The sequence below is a fragment of the Lytechinus variegatus genome, chromosome 12 (assembly GCF_018143015.1).
Source record: "Lytechinus variegatus isolate NC3 chromosome 12, Lvar_3.0, whole genome shotgun sequence".
NCBI classification, from domain to species: domain Eukaryota; kingdom Metazoa; phylum Echinodermata; class Echinoidea; order Temnopleuroida; family Toxopneustidae; genus Lytechinus; species Lytechinus variegatus.
The window spans coordinates 22065186-22091531 of NC_054751.1; the positions used below are offsets into that span (position 1 = coordinate 22065186).

At 34.7% G+C, this 26346-nt stretch overlaps 1 protein-coding gene across 1 annotated transcript in view; it reads left to right on the forward strand.

Annotated features, from left to right (window-relative positions):
• Nucleotides 1–26346, forward strand: part of LOC121424742 (receptor expression-enhancing protein 3-like) — a 59171-nt gene that overhangs the window by 23629 nt on the left and 9196 nt on the right. The window contains exons 3-5 of the mRNA XM_041620503.1: nt 2089–2165; nt 2825–2945; nt 5349–5462. Of these exons, the coding sequence (XP_041476437.1) occupies nt 2089–2165; nt 2825–2945; nt 5349–5462 (312 nt within the window). The remainder of the gene's footprint in view (nt 1–2088; nt 2166–2824; nt 2946–5348; nt 5463–26346) is intronic.

A 26346-nucleotide genomic window follows, 5' to 3' on the forward strand; every position in this document is an offset into this window, starting at 1 on the left:
TTGATCTAATACATTTTTGTGCATGATTTAAGTGTGTATTTTGTTATGAATTGATATTCATTCCCCCGAGGGTTTGAAATGACGGATAACATAGGATTATTCTCAGAATATGTGGATGTAAATGTCACTGCATAATCAGATTGATATCTTTTTGGCAAGAGCATGGGATCTAATTGCAGAGCTCTAGGAAAATAAGAAATAATATATGCTGAGCCCACTATTAGGGTAATATATTGTAGTGTTTATACAGTCTTGTAGGACTAGAAAAAGTATCAAAGCTAGTATACATGTAGCAACATATGGTATTTAGAAAATAGAAAAAACTTTTGTTATGAATTCAGTTTGAATTATTCATCATTTGGATTTACTATAATAATGATAATAATAATAATAATAATTAATAATAATAATAATAATAATAATATAATAATAATAATAATAATGAAAATAATAATAATAATGATAATGATAATGAACATAATAATAACAATATTAATTGATAATGATAATGTTAATGATAATATCATCATAAGAAAGTATTGTTAAAGTTTGTTTCATATTGTGAAAGTTGGAAATATAAGATAATAACTGCAACAACAACATGGTTCATTTATATAGTGCAGCTACTGTGATTGCATTATAGTCTATTGTGCTTCATACTTTGTGTTATAATATTACCCCTCTGATTGGAAGACAAGAGTCGTTAACACTAGACCACGACAACCCAACTTTTTAAAGAAAGAACGATAATGTTATTGTTTGTTTCATATTGCGAAAGTTTGAAATATGAAATCAAGATGGGTTAGACGTAACAAATTACTTGCAGGTTTCATTATTTCTCGGTAAAGAAGCATCAAATTAAATACCTTTGAAGAACATACTTGAGTATGAAAGAATTAGTCTTCAAGCTTCCTGTTATTATGTTAACGTGGTTTTAAGAGAGAGAGTGCAAAATTGGGATCAGGATTCGTGCATTGAATTCCTGTTGCAGAAATATTGCTCCCTGAAAATGTCAAGAGATAGTCTCCGTCACTTTCTTTGCATTGAAGTGTACTCTAATGGTCACTCGGTCCCCAGGCTAAGGCTTGCTAGTGTGAGACATATCTTACTCTTATTCATTCTTGACGTCAGCAACATGGTCGTATAATGAAATGGCATTTTATGCACTAAAGTGAGTGAAGTGAAGTGGGGATAAAGTTACAGAGAGACAATGTAGAAGATGGAATATAAGTTGAAGGAAAATCTGTTTTGAAGCAAAAAAAAACAACAACAGAAAAAAAATTTACATTAGTGTTTTATGTTATTAAAAAATATTTGGTATTGTATTTCTCATTAAGAATATATTAAGGCCTAAATATGTTATTGGTTTGTTCCCCAAACTGTTGCATTTAAAATAACATAGTATGTATGAAACATTAATCAATTACACCCATTCATTATGAAATACCACTTGAGGGATGATTAATAACTCATTCAGATTATTACTTTGCACATTTTCCCATCCATTGTTAGAAAAGGATCACCAGTCAGAAGAGCAAGACTGATATCCTCAGTATTTTACATGATTATGTGGTATATGTATTCTAATAAAACCCATCCATCCTGAGATTTAATGTGCCAAATCATCTTAGGGGAAGGAAGAGGGTAGGGAAAAAGGAAAAAAGTACATTCACAACATACAGGTTACTAACCGATGACGTAAGGAAAACCTCAAAACAAAACAACTGCCCTAAATAAAAACCAATCCAGGCCAAAGTTAATGAATAACAAACGTGAGAGTATAGTTAAAGAGATAGCTAGAATCAGCGAAGACGTTGAAAGCGAGGAAGCCGATGGCCGATGCTACGCTGATTTGATTTATTGAAAATGAGGCATGATGTCGGGATTAATTCTGAATCCCTTCACTTGAAAAAATATTGAAAGCTGCGCCCTGGTTTGAGAACAATTCCAGGTAAGGATGAACAGCTTACATGGTTACTACGACTAAGATTCCCCCTATAAAGTTGGTTATTATTATTAAACAAGTTAATGAGAATTTAATTCATATTCTCATGTTATTTTCTTTTTCTACATCTATTGCATTTCTAGGTCAAATGGATGATGTATTGGATAGTTTTTGCAATATTCAGTTGTGTGGAAACAGTAGCGGACATATTTGCTTCAATGTGAGTATGATTAAATATCGATCATTAAACTGAGTATCACAAATTCACAATAATGCTATACAGTCAATTAGGCAAAACTGAATCCAGAACGACAAAAGCTATCATATTATTTCAATTGACAAACCAATGTTCAGTTTGGAGTCAGTTTTGTTAGCGTGACAGAAGTATTATGATGAACATTCATGTATTCTATAAAAAACAAAATAGTCTGAGTCTGTATTTGTGCGTATTTAAGGAAATTTTGAACAGATCCACAATGTGATGCACATTTGTATATTGTCCCTTTGTAAAGTGGTGACTAATTATTGTCGGTTGACACATGCTTGGTACATTGACAGTGAGGTGTTTAAAGGATATCAGTTGGATAGTTGGACTTTTTTTAAATAGATGTAATTAGTCTGCCAAGATATTTATTTATTTATTTATAAGTTGCATTATATATTTTTGTATGGTTGTATTATTTAATGATTATTTATCATATTGAATAGGTGATTGATTGATCAATTTTGTGAATGTTGTTCATGTAAAGTGTAGCACTTCCCGTGTTTCAGAAATGCTCTTTTCTATTTGATACATAAAAGATGTAATCTTGATGATGCAATTAATATGATCTGGTGTGATATATACTGTCATGCTGTGCTTAAATTTTGTTTCTACAGACTACCGTTTTATTATGAAATAAAGATTCTTTTCATATTTTGGCTGATCTCACCATGGACAAAAGGCTCTACATATCTGTATAGAAAATGCATTCATCCTGCATTAAGTAAAAAAGAACAGGTACGTATTTAAGCATAATGATTTTCAAACAATCATTTACAAGATACCCTGTAGAACATATGCAGATATACAGTGGTTGGAAGGCAGAAATGTTTGAAGTACCTTTAATTTGTACACAATAGTATGCGTAGAAGATGGAATTCATTTTCCCTTCCTGTCATGGAACCAAATGTCATCGTCAATGAGCATTTGTTTAAACATGTTTCTATGTGCAAAAGAAAGGCATGATTAATTTACAATTAATAGATTGAAGAAATCAATTAGGTTTCGGTTCTGCTATTAGGGAATTATTTATCAAGACAACTTTCAGAAGCAAATCTTTATGCTTATTTTGCAGTTTCAAATCAGACAAAATATCTAAATGGCAATGTAGATTTTGAGAAGCAGTCATTGTAAACATATAAGTTTCAGTATCAGATAATAATAACATAATAGTTAAAGGGATATATTTATGCAGTGTTTTGTGAGTTTATTTTAGACATTTTGCCACTGACTATAAACAGAATAAATATTTCTTCACAAATATATTGTATTTTTTAAAGGAAATGATGAAACAAACCTAAACTTGATGAATCACTTGCTAAATGCCTGCCAGCTGTATGATTAAAGTGAATAATCTCTAATTATCTACTTCTTCAATTGTGATACTCTGATTCCGAACCATTGTACACTGAAGTAAAAACAGTAAACTCAGAATTCTACAGTGCTGGTATTGACAGAGGAAATATGACCCCTCTTTAACTTTAAAGGAAGGATGAGACCAAGTTCAAGGTTTTAATGCCATGCAACCAGAAAAAAGCTCATTCGTTAATGAATGCTATAATCATAGAGCTGTTTCCAATGTTTTAATGTTGGTGAGAAGTATACATGTACACACCATGCATACAACAACTATATTATCTGTTTCTGTAAATTGGCTACTTTTCCTACTACTTTTAAATCTAATTTTTTTTATTAAACCAATTTACTGGGTCTCTTGCAACATGCCATGGATATTTTCATAAATTTTGTAGAACAATGTTTGAAATCTAATGTACAAAGTAGGATTAGAAATAATATCTTTATTTGTTATGTTTTATCCAGAGCTGTACCTTCATACTTGTCTTTGTTGATCAAAAGTTCCCCCGATGATAGCAACTCTGGATACCTCAAACTGGCTTGTTAGAAAGACGGCAGCTAAAGATACATGTATCACAGTGCTGACTAGATTATTAATGCATTGATGACTCTGTCTACATAGATATTTCAATATTCTATCAAATTGGTTTTATTTTTAAAATCGAGATTCTTCCATTTTAGTCTCAAAAGGTAATATTCATTATTCTCACATACAACATAAAGAAACTCCTAACAAATAGAACGTAAATTGTACTTGATATATGTGTGAAAATATTGCTAGAATACTGGGTCATCATTTTTTTGTGAAATGTTGTTATTCATCGACCACAGGATATGCGATTTAGGCCTGTTGGTACATGTCAAATATCTCTTTTAGTATTGGATATGAAAGAGGGGTCGTGGTATAATTTGTGTCTGTTAGCTGTATTACCACAAAAGACTTGCATGTAAATACCACATTCACGTTAACTGTAAACAATACCCTGGATCAGTGCAGATAGATAGGGATAATAGACCTTGTAGAGTCTGTTGGATCAGTCTTCTGCTCCCTCTCTCATGAAATTAGTCATACTTCATGATACATCATATATTAATTTGGCTTTATGTTGTGAAGTGGGTGACTGTAGCTTTATGTTAATTTTTTTAATAGCCGGTGCTTGAAGGTTGTAGCAAAACGTGTGCAGTGATTTTTGTAATAATGCTAATTTTGGGTATTAAGTGATTAAAATTTGAAAATATTATTCTTGCCGACTGCTGACAATGAAAGAAACGTAATTGTGAAGAAATCAGACTGATGCAAAGACATGTACATGGCTATATTTTAATGGAAGAAACTTAATAACAAAGTCACTGGCAAATCCAGGATGAGGGGGCTCAGCCGGCCCGTGCCCCCTCCCCCTTTTGAAAATGAAGATTTTTTTTCAATTTTTCAATTTTTTTTTGCTTGTCAATTTTTTTTTGTGCAAGAAGTCAACTTAATTTTTTGGTTAAAACCTATTTTTATTTTTTTTTTGCCTCAAGAAAATGCGCCCCCCTTAAAAAAATCCTGGATCCACCCCTGAACAAAGTAAACAAAATCCTTTCTTTATCAAATCCAAGTACATGGCTATGATAACTAATGATATTTTGTGTGGTGGAATGCATTAATCAGTATTGACTTGAGGGAGAGTTGAGGTACCTGTACATTAGAAGGGCATTGGAAATGAATACTACGCTTTGGGCTCTCATCATAAATATGATATCTCTCAATACTTATGTTGCAATTCTATCCTTCCCTTTGCTCAGGAAATTGATGAATACATAAACCAAGCCAGTAAAAGGGGCTACGAAGCTCTGAAACGAGTAGGACGCAACGGAATGACGCTGGCCGCCAACGCTGTTATGACTTCTGCAATCAAGGTAAGAATCAACTGATGAAAATATAAATGTACTTCTCGATTTCAATATCAGTGAGGATCCTATGAAATATCTTACTCATTATTGTTTTTTCCAATAAGACTTCCAACAGTGAACAGGAACATATAATGTTAAAGGCCTGTCAATTTGTGCCTTGCGTGTGATGTGGGGGTAACTACTTGTGGTACTCACGGGTCGCTCGCATTGACGGTATTTCACACGTATGTACCTCACATGCTGGTCCAATTTGCCTGCAGTAAAGTTTTGAACATTCTCAAATTTTTGTTCGGGGTGAGTCGTTTGATTGCTCGCAACTCACCTACAAGTCTTGCACGGAACGATGTGGCAGGGCATCTAGGGAGAGTGTGTTATAGTCTTTTAAAGGTCAAGTCCACCCCAGAAAAATGTTGATTAGAATAAACAGAGAAAAATGAAACTAGCATAATGCTGAAAAACTCATCAAAATCGGATGTAAAATAAGAAAGTTATGGCATTCTCACCTCAGTGATATGCAAATGACAGAGTTGATGATGTCCCTCACTCACTATTTCTTTTGTTTTTATTGTTTGAATCACACAATATTTATTTTTTTACGGATATGACAAATATGACCATCTTGTTTGAACCACAAAATGTTAAAACAATCAAATCCCACATGTTAAGGGAAGAATAAAACTTTGCTCACATGGTATTGAGGAGAAAATTCAAATATTTCATATTCATGTAATAAAATACAAAAGAAATAGTGACTGGGTGATGTCATTGGTCCCCTCATTTGCATACCGACCAGGATGTGCATATAACTGTTTTGTGAAATTTAGCAAAACTTTTATAAAATGTCATAACTTTCTTATTTCAGATCCGATTTTGATGAAATTTTCAGTGTTATTCTTGTTGGATTTTTCTCTTTCTATTCCAATCATCTTTTTGTTTGGGTGGACTTGTCCTTTAAAGATTCAGTTGGAGTTGAAGCATGGACGACTGAAGGGAGGGTGCTGCACTTCTTGGCCCTGTTGCATAAAGGGGCCATCCAAAGGTGACTTACATGAAATCCTTGATTTTGATTGGCTGTTGACCATTGTTACAATGGTAATTACCATGAGATGGCAACATTACCGTTATAGTAGCTTTTGTGCAACGGGCCCCTTGTGTGAATGTATGAGAAACTGCACCCTATAGTAGATGAATATGGTTATTGGAGGAGAGTTGGACTATTAAGAAACAGAGGAGATCTTATCTCTTCCTGGTTTGAGATGAAGGTTCACTATTTCAATGAGTGTACATATTAGTTTCACAAGAAATATACTTTTCTAGATTTATGTGTGTGTGGTTGTAAATTGAGTTACTATTGGTGTGAAAAGACTTCAATAGCCATTGATCATGCGATTGTCTTCATTGTATGGATATGATGCAAGTTGAGCCTTGCTCCTATCCCGATGATGAAACTTAGTCTGGAGACCCGACACCATCATCGATCATCTTCAATACATTTCATCAGTGCTAGTCAACATCCACGTATACAACCTAAGGCATGTATGTCTATGACTCATGGAGATGTCATAGCAGAGAAAGACCAATGTCTCATTGGTTCTCACATTAACACACTACTTGGTTTGGAAGTGTGATATGTGCATATAGTGGGAATCTCTATTGGCAATTGAATATTCATATGAATAAAGAATTCATAGAATGTTGGTTTTTGCATGACATTCATTCTTTACTTTTATAGCTTTAGGACAATGTCTTCAATTGCCATCGCAGTATTACAAAATATTGTGTCTCCATGCCATTAGATCATCTATTAAAGTTTGGTTGTCAAATTGGACAAGTTACATGTATTTGCAGTACGTAGAAGTTCTGAAAATTTCACAAATGGTACATTTGTTCATATCGATTCATAGTTCAATCTGTGTGACTTTGGACCGGGATTTGTGACCAGGCATTAGCTGACGGGGGGGGGGGGGGGGTTTCACAAAGCACAACTAGAGTTATTAGTGTGACTTAAAAGTCATGCTTAAGTGCGGATGCACACAAGACATGTAATGCGTAATCTTCTTGATAAATATACAGTAGCGTGCGTCCTCTTATGATTTGACCATTGCAGTGATGCCGTTTATACAGCACACAACTTCAAATTTAAGTGCGACTCTGACTCTAAGTAACACATCTTTGTGAAACACCCCCTCCCCAGGTGTTCTATGAATAGGCTATGATATAGAAGTGACTTGAGAAAAGATGGCAGGAAAGAACAAAAGTCAATAAAATTGTACAAATTATTTGTCTACGACTACCAGTCTATTCAATCTTATCAAACATTTTCATTGAAAATTGGAACTGATTATCATCTTTACTCGGAAATCCCCAATCATTATGGCCTTTCTAGGAATATTCCAAACAACCCCTGCTGCTCAAGCGCTTCAATGGCTACAGTCTATATTAGCTTGGATCCAGCATGACTGTATTGACCCCATACTCGTCTATGGTGATGATGTTTGATACATTCACCTGCTGCGGTATGTTGTCACACAGCGTGGCACTACTGTGAACCCACATGACCCAATCAATAGCCCCCCCCCCTCTGGGTCGTTTGTTACGGGATAGCAACCTATCGTTTTCTATCCTAACATTGAGAGCTCTAGACATCACACGTCGTATTGCTGCTATCCATGATGCGTGTTGCGGTATACTGTTGAAAGATACAGATGTGATGAACAGATCTAGATTTGAGATTGATGAAAAACGCTTTGGAAATATCATGGTTGCTTCATATTCTACAGAGAGAAAATAGTTAGACTGAGTAGGTTTATTTATTTTATAGTATTGAAATTTTGAATAACTAAACATTCTAAATACATGCAGGCCTTTAATAAAGCTTTTCCATATTGAATCATAAAAGGAGTAAGGACCTTAAGACTGAATTGTAATGATTCTCAATCATTGGTTATTTCTTTTAAAATTGATTAAGAAAGAATGTTAAATTTATTCAAATCATTGTTCATGTTTTGTATGTGTGATGTACGTAGGAGGATTAAATGCATTTTGGAATACAGTAGTTTTACATCTAAAGTAGATATGTACATACAAAATTTCAAAGATGTAGTCAATTATGAAATTAAAGTGGAATGATTTTATTAGAATTACATTTTGATAATTACCAGTAAACTGTTGTACATGTACATGTAACTGCTTTCTTGAATAATTTTGAGAATTTTATAATTTTTGTTTATTTCTTTATTCGAATAAAAAAACAAATTATAGTTATAAAAATAGCAAAAGTCCTGCTATTTTTTTAATGTTTTCTTAGAAAATAGTGTCCTATGTTCAACTCAATCGATATTCCATCAGACTATTTGAACTAAACCTTTCTTCTGCTCTATCAGGCATTTATGACAATGAAAACAACCATTTAAAAGCATATTACACTTTACCAAAAATGCAATGCTCCGTGTGGTCATTACTCTACTTTATGCAAGAAACTGTCTCCTTTTCCCCCGATGGAATACATTTGGTGCCTCAAAAGTGTGACTCATCCAATGATTTTCCCATCTTTGGTTTTGGATGGAATACCCTCAAAATAATCACCCTCCTAATTTAGGGAGGAATGCAAGGCACCGACTGTTAGACGAGTCCTTGGTCGACTATCTACTGGAGGAGGAGGAATAAATGAGACTTGAATTATTTAACTCTTTGGTTTTGCTCTTTGAGCGTGTGATGTCATTAAGCTCGGTTCAAATGTGGGGAGCTTTTCATGAACCAGTTAGTCAGTGATTATTACTGACACTTTGTCATAAGCTGCTGAAATCCAAGCACCTGATTGGCTCAGATCAAATTTGTCAGTGAAAATCACTGGCAAGGTCCTTCATGAAACGCACTTTTCCGGTCGCACGGAAATGTTCTTAGCCTAACGAGCATAAACAGTAAGCCTAGTCACATATTTTAGACTGTGAAGTCAAAACATTTATTTCAATGTGTAAGTAATGCATTGTTGTAACATTAGGCTGGTTGTAACAGGGTCTCTGTTAGTGCATTGTTACATTGTTAGCACAAACATTTCTGTGCGGTCAGTACAGCTGTATTGATTGCCCCCAGAATTCTCCGTAAGAGATATTACCTACAATCTAAACAGGCTTCACATAGATTTCATAACAAAAGGATAATTTTCACTAGTGTAATGCTAGTTCCAGTAGCATTTTGTATACAGTGTCCGCACTATGATTAAAAAAAGAGCCGGTTTATGGATTTCTATACAAACCACAAACAGGACACTGGTACAAAAATGATAAAAATGGCTGTTTTTTGACTCGCCGTACGGCCATCGGAATGCGACTGCGCCATAAGTCATTTTGATATCTTATAACAAAAGTTATCAAACCAATTCCTTTTTCATAACTTTGGAATTCTTTTGAATACTAAATGTGAACAAGGTATTATGGTGTGGCCCCTCCCGAGAGATAGTGAGAGATTGATAATCTAGATTTAATGGGATTGTCCTTCATTTAAGGACAAGTCCACCCTAACACAGAGTTATAACTTGGATGAAAAGAGAAAAATCCAAGGAGTATAGCACTGAAAATTTTATCAAAATTGGTTGTAAAAATAAGAAAGTTATGACATTTTTAAGTTTCACTTAATTTCATAAAACAGATATATACGAGGAGCCGTGGTGTAGTGGTTCTGACTCTCGCCTTGTAAACAGAGGGTCGTGTGTTCGAATCCCACCGCTGTCTGGCGTCCTTTGGCAAGGCGTTAATCCACACTTTGCCACTCTCAACCCAGGTGCTAAATGGGTACCCGGTAGGATGTGAAAGTCATTGTAGCTTGTCCAGTATTGTGTGCGCCTCACAGGCGACTGACTGGAATACTCCCCAGGGAGTCGAGGATGTGCACACATTGTGTGCGGGAATGACTGATTGAATCCGATGACCGGGGTAATAATATATCTGTAAAGCGCTTAGAAACGTCGTTCCGATGGATTAAGCGCTATATAAAAGCGGATTATTATTATTATATGCACATCCTGGTCTGTATGCAAATGAGGGGACTGACTGATGACATCACTCACTATTTCTTTTGTATTTCATTATATGAAATATGATTCATTCCCATTTCCTTTATCTGTCCTTTGAAACAAAGTTTTATTCCTCCTTAAACACGTGGAATTACCATCGTCTTAACATTTTATGGTTCAGTCAAGTCGGTCCTCATTGTCAAATCTGCAAAAACGTTATATTGTATATATTTCGAACAATAAACAAAAGAAATCGTGAGTGAGGGACATCATCGACTCTCTTTAATATTTGAATGTCATTGAGTTGTGCATATAAACTGTTTTTTTTTAATAAGCAACACTTCAAAATGTCATCGCTTTCTTACTTTACATCTGATTTTCATGAAATTTTCAGCATTATGCTTGTTTGATTTTTCTATATTGATTTAAATCAACATTTTCATAGGGTGGACTTGACCCTGAATCATGGACAGCATGAATGAATCAGTGATTATGTACTGCGGTAAACTTGCAGGCCATGAATTTATGTACTTCTTATTGTCCACATTTATGTATATCCTTTCAAACTTTACCAATAGACTTACATGTACAGTACATTTACTTGGGTTTAGCTACATGTACTTGGGTTTTGAATTCTATATGGTCAACTTAATGCAGTGTACATATTTATCAGTTCATTGCATTAGCAGATCTGTAGGGTGAAGGAATGGTGATTGCATCAACGTTTCACCTCTACATGTCATCAAGGTAACCTTGATATATAGAGTTCATTGAATAGATCAAAATACTTGGATCTACTGTAGCCTGTGTCTGAAATAAAGTATGTGTGATTTATCAGTAGTACAGGGAGATCACTCTAGTAATCTTGTTTAATAAGGTTTAATTGCAACAAAGTTTAGCAACGTTGAACTGCTTTTTTTTGGTTAGAAATTATAGTGTTACTGTTGAGACAAGTTTCCTTACTGACATTATATGCAGCTCTCTCATATTTCAATGTTGCATGGATAATGTCAATGTCATAATTATTTCATTATCTCTTCATGATTTTGTTTAAACAAAAACTTGGGCAGAATATTTTGAGTTGAATTCTTAACAGTCTTTGTATAGAGGTTGAGGCAATATCCATTTGTAGTGATACCCATAGCATGTCATCATATTAGTATTACCAAGACAAAGCGCATCTTCCCCTTGGAGAATAGCCTCGGGGATATCTCTAAAATGATAGGTAGGATTCTCAGTGAATGTGATGAGGATGACCTTTACAAGAAGACATCCTTCAAACTAAAATACCAGCCTCCAGCACAAGAAGGTTGATAAATCAAATTTAAGATGCTGACAAATCGCTCGCAGTCTCACCAGAAATGTAACAAGGCATACTTTTCTTTTTATTTGGTAGAACTGTGCTAACCTACATGTACTGCACATATAATTTGTAAACAATTTTGGACCAAGGAATCAATGGTAAATGTTAAACAACTAAACTTTGAATGTTCATTAGGTAAACCTTGTTACTTCATTGACAGTAAAAGTGGAATTTTTCCTACAATTATTGTAAAAATAGTTTTTTCCAAACGTGTCATAAAAATAAAAATAAAATAAAATGGTAATATTTATGTTATTTTATAAAACCAAATGATCAATGTTCTTGATTTGATTTGAGGTTATAAGTTCAGATCAACATCATTTGGTTTATTTTCATCTGCTTCAACATGCACAAAGAAAAAAAACCCGGGAGTAAAAAGTTTTCTTCTGTATGAATTATTCATGTTTACAGTACGTTTGGGTGTGAGTTTAGAGACTTGCAATATCTCACAGAATTTTGTTTTCATTCATTATAATGAAACTTGGATGATGAAAGCATGGATGATAATGAAATGCCAGCGATGAAAGACAAATTTGGAAAGACTTATTCCCTGAAGGCTTTGATTAGTACTCGCTGCAGATGATGTTAAAAGGGACGTGTACATGGACTTGCAAATGCCAAAATATAGAGTAGTAAATGTCACATATCCTGAAGCCTTTTCAAAAATTCCAAAGATTAACCCATTGGCTACCGGAACCGGATGGTCCCTCTATTAAGCCAGTGAGAAAGCCAGATAGAATGGGAGTAATAGACAGAGAATAGAAGCTGGGGGGGGGTTATAGAGAGCAACAAGTATATTGCTTGTACCCCCACCCCTATGCACCTTCCAGCCACACAAGGAAGATAGCGTAAGCTTTGAATTACCGTCATGTTTCATATCTGATGATGGATGCACAAGAGAAAATGGAAGCCCATCACCGCTTTGCTTGAAGGAAGAAAGCGGTGGCTTTTGTTGAATGCGTAATGTGGCCGTCCTTCCTCGCAAGGCGGCGGTTTCGGGTTACACATTTTCTGACCGTAATGGGATGGGAGGAAAGGCATAGGAAGCATGAAAGCGGGCGTTTTTATCTTCATTTGATTTTGAACCGTTTGTGGTTTAGTAATGTCGTAAAGTACATGTATTTGAATGTCACAGAGAGGAATTCAAGTGGAGGAATAGAACTTGCACATTCACAGTTCATACCGTGGAAGTCCTTTTCAAGAACTCCATGACAAAAACTTTATCTTCACTGAATATGAAAGCTTTAATATAGCATTTCCAATAAAGAAGAATTGTTATATTTTCCTGTTTAATCTTACCTTGTAGATGGAGTCATAAAAACATTACTTTTCTCTTCGACTAATGTTTTCAATTTCTTTCTACCAATCTGAATTTGGCACAAAATTGAAAGCAGAAAAAGTTGTCAAACTTATTTCTATCCCTTCTGAGTAGATTTATCTTCTGAATATGAGAAGAATTTGCTAGCGACGTTGATAATTTATTTCCGTTTTTTTTTTTAATCAAATTTAGCACAAATGTTTAATTGCAAGAAATTAAAAGAAGGCTTCTCAGAATTATATTTATGGCTGGTACTGGGTCTAAATTGTTTACCTTGACAATCAATTACAGCTCGCCATTTAGCATCCATTGTCTCTTTCGGTTCTATTGTGTACCATTTCGCTCTAGCGTTCCATTCAATCATTTGATTTTACTCCGATATTGTGCATGTCGAAGAGCTTCAGTATGTCTGTTTTTAAGGCTATTTTACAATTTTACGGTACCAAACACTTATTTAATTATGTAAATGTTCAAACAAGATACCGCCAGGTACATTTGATGCACTGTAGCTTTGGTTTTGGGGTTTTCTGAAGTGGGACATTCATGTACTTAAAGGACAAGTCCACCCCAACAAAAACTTGATTTTGAATAAAAAGAGAAAAAATCAAGCATAATACTGAAAATTTCATCAAAATTGGATGTAAAATAAGAAAGTTATGACATTTTAAAGTTTCGCTTCATTTCACAAAACAGTTATAGGCACATATCAGTCGGTATGCAAATGAGGGAACTGATGACATCACTCACTCACTATTTCTTTTGTATTTTATTATAAAGAAATATTTTGATTTTCTCGTCATTATGTGAATTGAAGTTTCATTCCTCCCTGAACACGTGGAATTCCATTATTTTAACATTTTGTGCTTCAGGCAAGGAGGTCCTAATTGTCAAATTTGTAAAAAAATGAAATATGGTATGATTCAAACAATAAAAAACAAAAGAAATAGTGAGTGACATCATCGACTCTCATAATTTGGATGTAGCTGGCTCGTTCATATACCTATTTTGTTAAATATAAGCGAAACTTTGAAATGTCATAACTTTCTTATTTTACATCCGATTTTGATGAAATTTTCAGCATTGTGCTTGTCTGATTTTTCTCTATTGATTCAAATCAACATTTTTCTGAGGTGGACTTGACCTTTAATACCACAGAGGGATTTATAATATACATGTACATCACAAATTATGCATGATCATGGTCATCATTCAGCATTGGCCAGTGTTCAATCTCTGACATACTTGGGGCTCAATAGGAAGGGTAAATGATAAAGGTTAAAAGGTAAAAGAAAAATTAGACTGGTGAATGAGACTGAAAGAAGTATGTACAGAACAGAACCTTCAATATGGTACTGTAGAAGGAGAGAATTTATCATGTTGTAGAGGGGTTACATTGACGTAAGAAGAGACCCTACATGTACTTGTTGCATGCATAATGTGGGTTTGTTTCACCCACATGTAAGAATGAGTGTGGTTTGCATATGAGGGTTTTTTTTTTCTTGAGATGAGATAACCTGCTTCCGTGTTTGCGAGTCGGGCTGCAAATTTGTGAGCTCTTTGCACGCTGAATTAATTTTGAGGGGATAATAATGACAATTGTTTCCATGTCTTGTTCTTTAATTCAAGATATCCATATTGCACCATTGATACTGATTATTATGATATAAATGTCATCTAAGAACTATTGCCTTTTATTAGCTTATATAATTTGAAAGTAACGGAGAAAACTAATTGTTACGATTGTTGAATGTAATTGTATGAATGTGCAAAATTGCAACATCATTGCGCAAAGGGTTAATATGGCTTATAGATTTTATAACTTTGTTGATACATGTACAATTTTTAGAACTCGACATAAGTTGTAATGTGGGGTGGGGGGTTGGATGATAAATTTATGAGGCTAATAATGATAAAACCATGTCTGATTTTGCAAATACATATGTATAGACATGGAATGCCATTACATGTACATGAATCCAAATTTGTTGTCATGTTTTATGTGAGGTTGAATTCAATAGTATAGCTTTGAGTATGATACTTCCCCAGATTGTTTCTTTCTTAAAAAAAAAGATTTTGTGCTTTCAGCATAAGATGTGAAATTATCAGGTCTACATGTAAGTATAGAATTTAAGCAGAAATAATTGAATTATTCACTATTATTGTTATTGTCATCAGGAGTAGTAAGATCATGATCATCATTATCATCAGCAGCATTATCACAGACCTGCCAATGAGTATGTTTTTGCAACCAAAATACGGCAGTATGTTTTTTCTTTAAAAAAAACACGTTAAAAAAAATGGGAGATGATTTGGAAAATAAAGTGATTTGTAATATGGTATAATAGTATATTTGCAGTCACATCCAGTTTTATATAATTGTCTTGTTTTCTCTTACCTTTCATCCTTTCTAAATTTCAGGCCCCTTTCCTATTGATTCGTGCGCGCAAATTTAGGTCATATTTAACAGAAGAACAGGCAAGTTACATCCTTTATCAATGGCTGCTCTCTTAATATTGAATGCATTTGATTGCGTGATTATGCCCCAACCTTGTACGGCATGAAGCCTCATCCAAAAAATGCCAAAAGCGATTATGTTTGAAATTGTAAACGAAGCTCATGAGTTTGGGTGTCAACTCAATGTATGTTTAGAGGACTAACATTTGTGTTATTTGTTTTGCCATCAACATTTTTGTGCTAGTTTCTTCTTCTTTGGCGATGATAAACTGATTGAGAATGAGAGTGTGACGAAGGTGTTTATTTTTCAGAAAATAAAATCATTTTTTTCCTTCAAAGTCTTTGTCTTCTTTCTTGTTTTATTTTTTCCCCTGTACTCTGATTGGTTCCTATATCATATCATTCTCACGTCACTAAACTTTCCCATGGGATATATCGAAGTTTGAAGGAAAACAGGAAGCCTACTTGTTCTTTAATTCCTGTCGCTAGCTTTGATATGCCTACATGTGAATTTCACCACATTAGCTTTTTTGCTGAAATAACAAGTGCATGGAAACCTTGTCACAAGACTGCCATCATTGTAGAACACAGGCGTATAGGCCTACATGTCGAGGTATATAGTGATATACATGTATTTTAACTTTTTATGAATTAGTGAAATTAAAGCTACATGTAACTCTAATTTCTACACTTACATTTTTCAAGTACAGCTCTTTTTTATGTACTCTTTGAAATGGTGTAAATGCCCGGGGGGGCCACTTCCATTCACGAGTGGATACCATGCGCGACCATGGGGTCTCGAAAAGCACCCTAAACACGTAATTTCCATATTCTGAAAATGCACCCCTTAACAAGTATTGGCGTGTGAAACCCTACCCTTAACAAGTATTGGAAACAAAACGATACTCTTGGCAAATATTCCCTGAAATGAACCCCTAAACAAGTACAGGAATGTTTTATTGTTACGGGTCCTTTGGTTGTCGGCTTTACCTTATTTGGTTTAGTACGACCCCACCTTCTACACCTCGCGCAAATAGGACTCTAAACACGTAGTGTTGGGGCAAAAAAGACATCCTTTATAAAACATTTTAATTTTGTTTTATCATCCCCGCAAATTCGACCCTGAACACGTAATTTTCCTAGCGAAATAGATACCCTTTTTTCATTATTTTTGTGTTTTTGACACCCTTTTCACGTTACGTACGTAACGTGCCCTATCGTGAAAAGGACATCCTTTTTACGTGTTTTTTTGGTCGCGCATGGTATCCACTCGTCAATGTAAGTGGCCCCCCCGGGTGTAAATGTAATAACATATGCATGCTTCAAAGTATAACTTTGAAAAAGTGTTTCTAACAAGTTTATATATATGTATTTTTTCAATAGAGATTTTACATATCTGTATCTGCTACATGCTTATAAGGATTTCACTCAAGATCATGATACTTTAAATTTTTTAAAAAATTACTTTAATTTTCTTTAGAGAATATAGTTTTGTATATAAGTTTGTCAGTTATGATTGATGCCTTCATAATATCTTTCCATTGGAAAAAAGGGCAAAATAAACATGTACATATTGTTTACAAATGTGATTAACTTCGAGAATTTCAGATCAAATCAGTCCTGACTCCCAAGTTATATTTAAACAAGTCTGTTTTTTTTATCTGATATTGTCTGCTGAGAAACTGGAGATATTATAACTCTTTGATGATAAAGCAAACTTACTGTTCGTCAATTTATGGAAAAGAAATGCCACTTTTTCATGTTTTGAATTAAACATGAATTGGTTCAAAATGTCTATACTGCATTAAATAGACTAACCCCAACTATTGACCCCCATGGATCTCACTCAAATCTGTTCATCATAATCTCCCAGTACTTATTCCAATACTACATTAACCTCTTCCGACCATTAATTTCCTTCTTTGTATTAACTGCATACAGGAGTTATCCCCAGCTAAGCGGGTGAGATGTATTTCATTACCTAATGTGTTTATTATCCCTGATGTGTGTTGCACTGAAGGAGAAGCTCTTCCCTGCTTTTTAGTTGGTTTTGACCGTTTTAAACAGAAAGAAATTAAGAGGCAGTGTTGTGAAAAGTGTTGTGTACTTGAAGTTCTGTACTCTTTCTAAATACTGCGATCAGTAATGGTATGATTTTTTTACATGCATGCATGTATCTTAATCGACCCACCTGTTCTCTTTTTTTTTATCCCCTTACACTCCTCAATCCTCAATGATTGTATAACTTTCTGTATGTATTTACTCAAAATTCTAAATTGAAATTCCTCATAAATTTTCTGTTTCCTATAAACCAGCTATAAAAAGCATGTTGATGGTTTTCTTTGATGTTCTTTGCCATGCACACATCCATACAGATTTTTGAGATTTTTTTATCAAGATATGGTTGGGAATTGTGGAGTCTTTTATTTCTGTAAATAATTTCAAATGATTCACTGTACTGATAAAGATCTATGAATTTATTCGCTGATGTTTGTAGGATCTCTAGAAGATGTGTTTTATAAATTCAATTTGTAAATTCTAGGCATGTGCATGGAGATTTTATGTAATTTACTTATGTTGTGGAAATGTAAAAAAAATTCCTGGCTTTTACGTTAATAATTGTATTTCCTGTTTTCTTCTTGCGAGTATGTTTGTGCTTATGTGCTGTTAACCTATTTGTCCTTGTGTCTTTGAAAAAAATATAAGTAAGCATGGATTTTTTCAATACCTAGGAATGAATTTGTATTTGAATGTCGCTAATGTTGTACTTTTTGGGATCCTCTTTAGAAGTCTTTTATTTATTTATTTATTTTTTTTTTTTGGGGGGGGGTTGGCTTAGTTTTGCTTATTTTGTGAGATAAGTCCATTATGTCTTAAAAAATTTCTGCGTACCCATGTAATTAATTGTCATCATCATACAATGCACACAAATAATATTATGTTTTCATGAAAAGTGTAATTAATGTTGCACAGCTTGCAAATAGGAGAGGGTCATGCTAGACGGATCTTGCTTGAGTTTTCAAAATTATGCTCATTTTAATACTTGATTTCACTAGCGTGAATCTAATAGAGAGTTTATCATCCTACATCCCTTTGGAAGAAATCTTTCTCCCTAGAAAACCGCAGATTCATTCCACCAAATCCATTCTAGCCTAGCTGTAGGCCCCAAAGCTGATGAAACCCTAATATGCCTTGATTGTGTAAAGCATTCTGAAACAAGTGAAGTCACAAGAGAGTCAGAGCTTTGTACTGTATTTCCATGGTGATAGCATGAAAGAAATGAAGAGCATTTATACACTCCCTGTGAAGTACTTGCCAATATTCAATCGAGATGAGCATGCATAATACATGTACATGATTATACATTTACTTGTATCCTGTGACATGTGGGTGTAGTCGGTATGCTAATACATGGCTATTTTGGTTGTTGCTGGTGACAAAAGTGTATTTTTCTGAAGAACAAACAGATTTGAATTGTGCTTCAAAGGTATATTTTTAGGTCATATGGATTTGTGTTATTTGTAATAGGGTTTGTTCAAAACCTGTCTTCGAGGAGGGGGTATGGGGCACTTAGAATTAGATTAAAACATTAATAAGCTTTATTTTTGTGATTACAATATTGCTACATTGCAAATTGTCCAAAGTTGAAATTCTTAAACTCAGTGCCCCCTTTATGTATAGGGCCTATTGGCAGGGTGACCAGATTTCACAAAATGAAATGCGGGACAATCGACAAACAAATGTCAACAAAAAAGGCCACACACAGCGTTAGACTTGTGAAATAAAATATAAAGCATTGGCAGGGAGGGTGAACGAAAGAATGAAGGAGAGAAAGAAAAGAGATGAATTGAGAAGGAAAGAAAATGAAGAAAAGAATTGGGGGAAAAAAGAAAGTTAGAATAAAAGGATGAAAGAAAGAATAAAAGATTTAAAAAAAGGTTTCCGTCATTCTTTGAAATGAATATAGAAATAAAGAAAAAGAAAGAAAAGGCAAGAAAGATGAATAATTGTGAAAGACAAAATAAAGGAGAGACTTAAAGGGAAAAGGTAAATAAAGAGAGGAGGAAAGAAAGAAATACGTTTCCTTCATTCTTTGGAAGAAAGAAGAAAAACAGGAAGGGAATGAGAGAAAAAATAAGGGAAAAGAATTTGAAGGAAAAACTGAAATAAAGAAAAGAAGAAAGAGAGAGAGGGAAGAATGAAGGGAGGAGAGAACGAAATTAAAGAAAATAATGAAAGGAGAGATCGAACGGAAAGAAACAGGAGAGGAAGGGAGAGGAAAGAAAGAATGAAGAAAATAAAAAAGGAAATTTGATAAGGAAGGAAAGTACGAGAAAGTAAGAAAGAAAGAAAAATGAACAGAGAGCGAGAGAAATGCTCAGGAAAGAAAGATAGGAAATAAAGATAGATGGAACAAAAAAGGGCAAGCAGGAAGGATAGGGTAGAAAAGAAAGAAAGAGGAAAAAATTTCAAACTTCAAGCAATAAAAAAAAAACCCAAACATCTAACAAAAATCATGTTATTTGGTATTTTTTTAAATGTATTTTAAAAATTTTAAATAGTAAAACGTTTTAGAAATGAATAAAATTTCAAAGTGAAACATATTGTCAAAGTTAAAAATTAGATGAAACATCGCGGCATTGTACCCACCAAGACTCAAAACGAAAGCTGAAACAACTAGATCTAGTTATGAAAACTCAATAACTTGTTCCTCCGATTTACATCTCCAAAATTAATCTGAGAATCCATAACAATTATTAAAATTTCCCGCCGATTTTGTGATTATTTTGGTGGAAAAATTGTTTATCAAGTGAGATTGTTTGCACCATTGAGAATTTGCTCCTATCCCACATGCCTATCTAGTAGCCTGCCATACACAGGCAGGAGGCCAGTCGAGGCCACTTCGTTTGCGATGTATTGGGTTAGCAAGAAAATAACCGCAGAACTTGCAAGTTTCCCGGGGGCCACTTACATTGACGAGTGGATACCATGCGCGACCAAAAAAAAACACGTAAAAAGGAAGTCCTTTTCACGATAGGGCACGTTACGTACGTAACGTGAAAAGGGTGTCAAAAACGCAAAAATAATGAAAAAAGGGTATCTATTTTGCTAGTAAAATTACGTGTTTAGGGTCTAATTTGCGGGGATGATAAAACAAAATTAAAATGTTTTATAAAGGATGTCCTTTTTGCCCCAACACTTCGTGTTTAGAGTCCTATTTGCGCGAGGTGTAGAAGGTGGGGTCGTACTAAACCAAATAAGGTAAAGCCGACAACCAAAGGACCCGTTACAAGAAGACATTCCTGTACTTGTTTAGGGGTTCATTTCAGGGAATATTTGCCAAGAGTATCGTTTTGTTTCCAATACTTGTTAAGGGTAGGGTTTCACACGCTAATACTTGTTAAGGGGTGCATTTTCAGAATATGGAAATTACGTGTTTAGGGTGCTTTTCGAGACCCCATGGCCGCGCATGGTATCCACTCGTGAATGGAAGTGGCCCACCCCCCCCCCCCCCCGAGAAAAGTTTACAGTTATCGGTTTAATTGTTGTCTCTGCTTCTTCATCTGTTGGTTAATTATTTAATTAAAATTCGTCACTTTTGAATGTATTAACTACATTTTGTTCAATATTCTGAAATACGGGACAAACAGGCGTCCCGGGAAGGGTTTGTCGGGACGCCAGGACAAAGGAGAAATATACGGGACAATCCCGGGAAATACGGGACGTCTGGTCACCCTGCCTATTGGTGTACCACCTGCATCCTTAGTTTGGAATTTTATTTTCATTGCTTTTTGTTGTTGTTGTTGTTCAAATAAATATAACAGGTGTGAAAGAGGCATAATCTTGTATGTTGTTCAGAGCTAGGTAACGACTCCTTTATAATTGTTCAAATCCTTGTCATCACTACAATTAGGCAAAATGGCTACACCCCTCCATCATCCTTGAGGAAAAATATGTTTTGAAAACAAATCCAGAAAGTTAACAGCATTAAATCTTAAGCCAATTTTGTCACCCTCTACATGTAGCTAGCAATCCAATTGACATTGAGAGTTCAACAAACTTTAGAAGTCGTCAAACATCCTTAAATTAATCATAGACAAATCTCTTTGACTCTTGATTGACAATGCCAGTAAGCTGTCTGCGATGACTTGTCTGTTATTTTGTGACCACAGTTTTGCAGTTGGTGTTTTAGATCATGCTGTTGTATAAATTGGTATTGAGTGTTATCCAACTAATCCAAGTATTTATTTTTTTAGAGTATGATGTTAGTGTCAAGATATTGGAAAATGTTGCATTATTTTCAAAGCTGTTTTGCACCACAACCCCCCCTCCAATATTTACTATAGAACTGTCTTAATTAAAATTCTACTCATGTATATCAATGTAATTGTATGTGTACACACATATTTTTCCCTGATGTATAGTGCAGGTATTGTAATGAAAATGGAGCATGTTTGTGTATTTCTTTATGTGAAGGTCTAGTTTCTGATTCTATCAAACTACAATATAAGTTGATAATAACAATATAGATGTTGTTATGTAATAACTTTGTTAATCAGAATGGTGTGACTATTGACTAAGGCATTTCCTTGAAATATTACATGTTTTTTTTATACTTTGTTTCAAGATCGTATGTGGACAATTTTGATGGGGGAGGGGGGTAATTTAGTGGTGCCAGGTAAAATGGCAGAGGTAATAATGGCAGAGGTAATAATGGCAGAGGTAATAATGGGAGAGGTAAAAATGGCAAAGGTAAAAATGGCAAAGGTAAAAATGGCAGAGGTAAAAATGGCATAGGTAAAAATGGCAGAGGTAAAAATGGCAGTGGTAAAAATGGCAGGGGTAATAATGGCAGAGGTAAAAATGGCAGAGGTAAAATTGGCAGAGGTAAAAATGGCAGAGGTAATAATGGCAGAGGTGAAAATGGCAGAGGTAAAGATGATAAAGATAGGCTACATCATAATAATTATCATCCATGACCGGACTCTTGTCGACGAAATGGGCTTTAAAATATTATGTTGTTTTTCGTCATTTAAGATCTATACTCTGTCATTTATATAACTAAACTCAAGCATTTTCTTGCCAAAATGATTTCAATTAGTGACTGCATGATGAAAGGATCTTATCTTAAGCTCGTAAGCAGAACAACGCTTTACATACAATTTTTTAAAAATGTAAACACCAATGTGTGCAGCCACTAACCCTCTGAAACGAACAAGTCCGGGTCTACGTCGAACTACTTTAATTATTTAAACTGGATAAAAAATAACTGAACATTCTGTAATGAAAGTATTTTTTTATTTCCATATCATGATGGATCATGATGAATAGATATTGATGTCACTGGCGGATCCAAGGGGCACAGCTGGCCCGTGCCAGCCCCCCCCCCTTGAGAGGTACAATTAAAATCTAGCAAATATGCTAACTCAAGTGTGCCCCCTTTTTTCAGCGAGACCCTTTTCTGCTTGCTAATTATTTTTGTGGACGAGTTAGTTGGCGGAAAAAAATTTTCGTGTCATTTTTCAGGAAAATGTGCCCCCCTTGGAAAATCTACCCCTGATTAATGTGATACGTTAAATGCAAATTAGCAGACAATTATTGTTCAGTCTTTAGAGCAATACCTCAATGCAGCTAGTCCAAGTGGATGCCAGGTTCCCAAAGGGTTTGACGTCATATATGGGAAGCTGCCCCATGGCATATGCACTAAAAATGGTTCATAATTGTTTTAAAAAAATATTTCAGGAGCGTCACAGTGAAATGATTTGTCTCTTGATATATACTGAAGATAAAAAAAAACATTTGGATCTTTTTTTTGAAAATTACATTTCATTATTATTTTCCATACACCAAAATTATGGGAAAGCTGCTCGCAAATGACGTCATCATTAAAATATAACAGTAGGCTATAGCTTTTTTAATCTTTGATTGATTTCCTAAAACGCTCACCATTATCATTTTATTTTTTCTGCTATTCTACAATGAATTTTAACTGAGGTTTAACTTCCCCTGTAATGAATTAAGTACAATTGCGATCAAGAGTGGGCCGTCCGTGAGAGTCCAGAAAAAATAAGATATTCTAGCCAAAAGATTATCAATTTGGTGCAAACGATCTAACTATGATTTTAAGAATGTCACCCTTTCCATTATTTTTATTTTCTTAGAACCTTTCTTAGTTAATCTATGTAGGGCTTACATGCGGGGGCTTTTTTATTTTTTTTTCATGGGGGTTCCTATACCATTATGACCTCTGACATTTTTACCTCTGCCATTATTACCTCTGCCATTTTTACCTCTGCCATTTTTACCTCTGCCATTTTTACTTCTGCCTTTATTACCTCTGCCATTTTTACCTCTGCCATTTTTACCTTTGCCATTTTTACCTCTGCCATTTTTACCTCTGCCATTATTACCTCTGCCATTTTTACACCGAGCCAATTTAGTATTTGAGGGAATAAAGGAAGGGAGCAGAAGTCAAATTGGATACCATTTTATTAAATGCCAAGAAGGTAAATTTTTGGGAGGTTTTTGAAAAAAAAAATGGGCTAACTACTGTACATTCTGTTGTGGAGGGGGGGGGCACTGCCTCCTGTCATTGTTTTGTATAGATTCATGTAGGCCTATGTGTATTTGAAGGTTTATATTGAATTGATGTAATGCACCTTCATGTCATGTTGTGGTCATTGCAATATGCCAACTTCCTGAAGCTGTCAAGCTGTATCTAATCTTAGCCCTGGTGCATACTACCGAAACGAACTGTACTGGTACTTTTAGATTTGACTCACAATGTTGGAGATAATGGTCATCTCTTCCAGACTGCATGATAAGAAAATCATTAGCTGCAACAATCTTGTACTAGATATATTCACTGTATCTGTAATAGGCTAGTCTTGTATTCTCTCCCTGCTCTGTTATTTCATTCTTCAAATTACATGTACTACACTTGAATCTTTCACCCATAGAGCAATGTTTATGAAATTTTATATATTTGTCTTCCATTTTCCATCTTTTTTTTCTTGAGTATTTGCACATTTTTTTTCAACACTAATGAAGAAAATTATATATTGCCCTGCATGTGTTTGCTTCCTTCTGTGGAAGTTCGTGTTAACTTTTTGTAGTCAAAAGGTGCTTTCAGTGGAGGTGATTGTGTTTGCTAATTTCCGATTTTATTATATTTTTGAGAAAATAGAATAGAAAACGTGTAAATATTTAATGAATACTTCTTATTTGAATTTTGCCTAATTAATATAGATTTCTATAGCCCCAAGAGATTTGACTTAGAGGCCATTCTCATTACTGATAACCGATTCAGGAATCCAGTTTGGAAGACCGCTTTGCTAGTGTTCCCACTTGATCACACAAAAGTGGTTTTCAAAATCACTTCACACAAAGCAATCTTGTTGCTATGGAAACACTCTCAGTGGGGTGACAAGTTTCCACCAAATTTCGAAACCACAGCGTAGGCATTCTATCGTGTGGAGTAACGTGCTCAAAATGTGCGAAGATCGCTTCCCAACGAACGGTTGTGTCTTCACTTGCGCTAAAACCAGTTTAACAAGGTGGATTTCCAAGACCACTTTTGCAAGACCACTAGTTTCCAGTAAACTAGTTTAGGGACTTAGTGAGAACAGTGTCTTACACAGAGTCACCTGCATATCCTTTGTATTTATAGTTCCTTGGTTTGGTCTGCATACAGAGGAGTAACCCTTTTCCTGATTCATTTGATAGCTTCTTTATGCATAGAAAGCATAGCTTTGACCTTTTGAATCAAGTGCACATCCCCCTTTGAAGGAATTTAAAATTAGGCTACTCTCTCAATCATGATGGAGGGCTTTAAGGTTTGTATTTGTGGGAGGGATGGTTGTGATGGAGGGCTTTATTATCACCATTATGAATGGCATGTATATACCCATGTGACATAAAAAAGAATCCATAAAACTGCCTTTCACCTGCATTATACTATTTACTACATGGTTCACCATCAAGACTTTCAATAGATAAAAAAGAAAAAAGAAAAGAGAATTACCAATGGTTTATCAGAACCTACTCACAAATACATGTACAATAGACAAATAACCTGAAGTCTCTTTCATCTGATACTTAAAAGAATATCTAATCATGTATGAGTGAGCAAACACAATTGAATTTGCTCATCCATGCATGAATGAAAAATATAATTTATATTGGATGAACAAGGAGACACCAAGCTTTAAAATGATCTCTTATCTATTATATTTGTGATTAAGTTTTGATAATTCATTGATAATTATCAGTTTAGGTTATTCGGGATGTACTGTATATCATAAGCCTGCAGCGAACGTTATCAAAAATCATATGTCAATGAAAGGCAAGGTCTAAGTAATAGAGGTTTGAAAAGATGAAACATTTTAACAAAAACACAAAAGCAAACACGTTGCGATGGCTTGGCATATTCCAAAGAGATCTTCTTGCTCAATTACCATTACATTAAATCTCTGGTCAATGACATATACACAGATAGAGGACAGATATTTTCTTTTGCTTCTTGGCCCATATCTCAAGGATTGTCAGAGCAATTATGATACTATCTGGCAAGCTAAGCTTTGTGATCTAGAAAGTGATTTAAGATTTGATCCCTGTACTAAGGTTACTGCGCTTGATATTGAAGGGTCCCCCGCAAAATTCAGAAAATCATCTCTCCTTGATGTTGTGTAGCTTATTATATTATACACATTTTTTGTTTTTATAGAACATATCCTTTAATGCC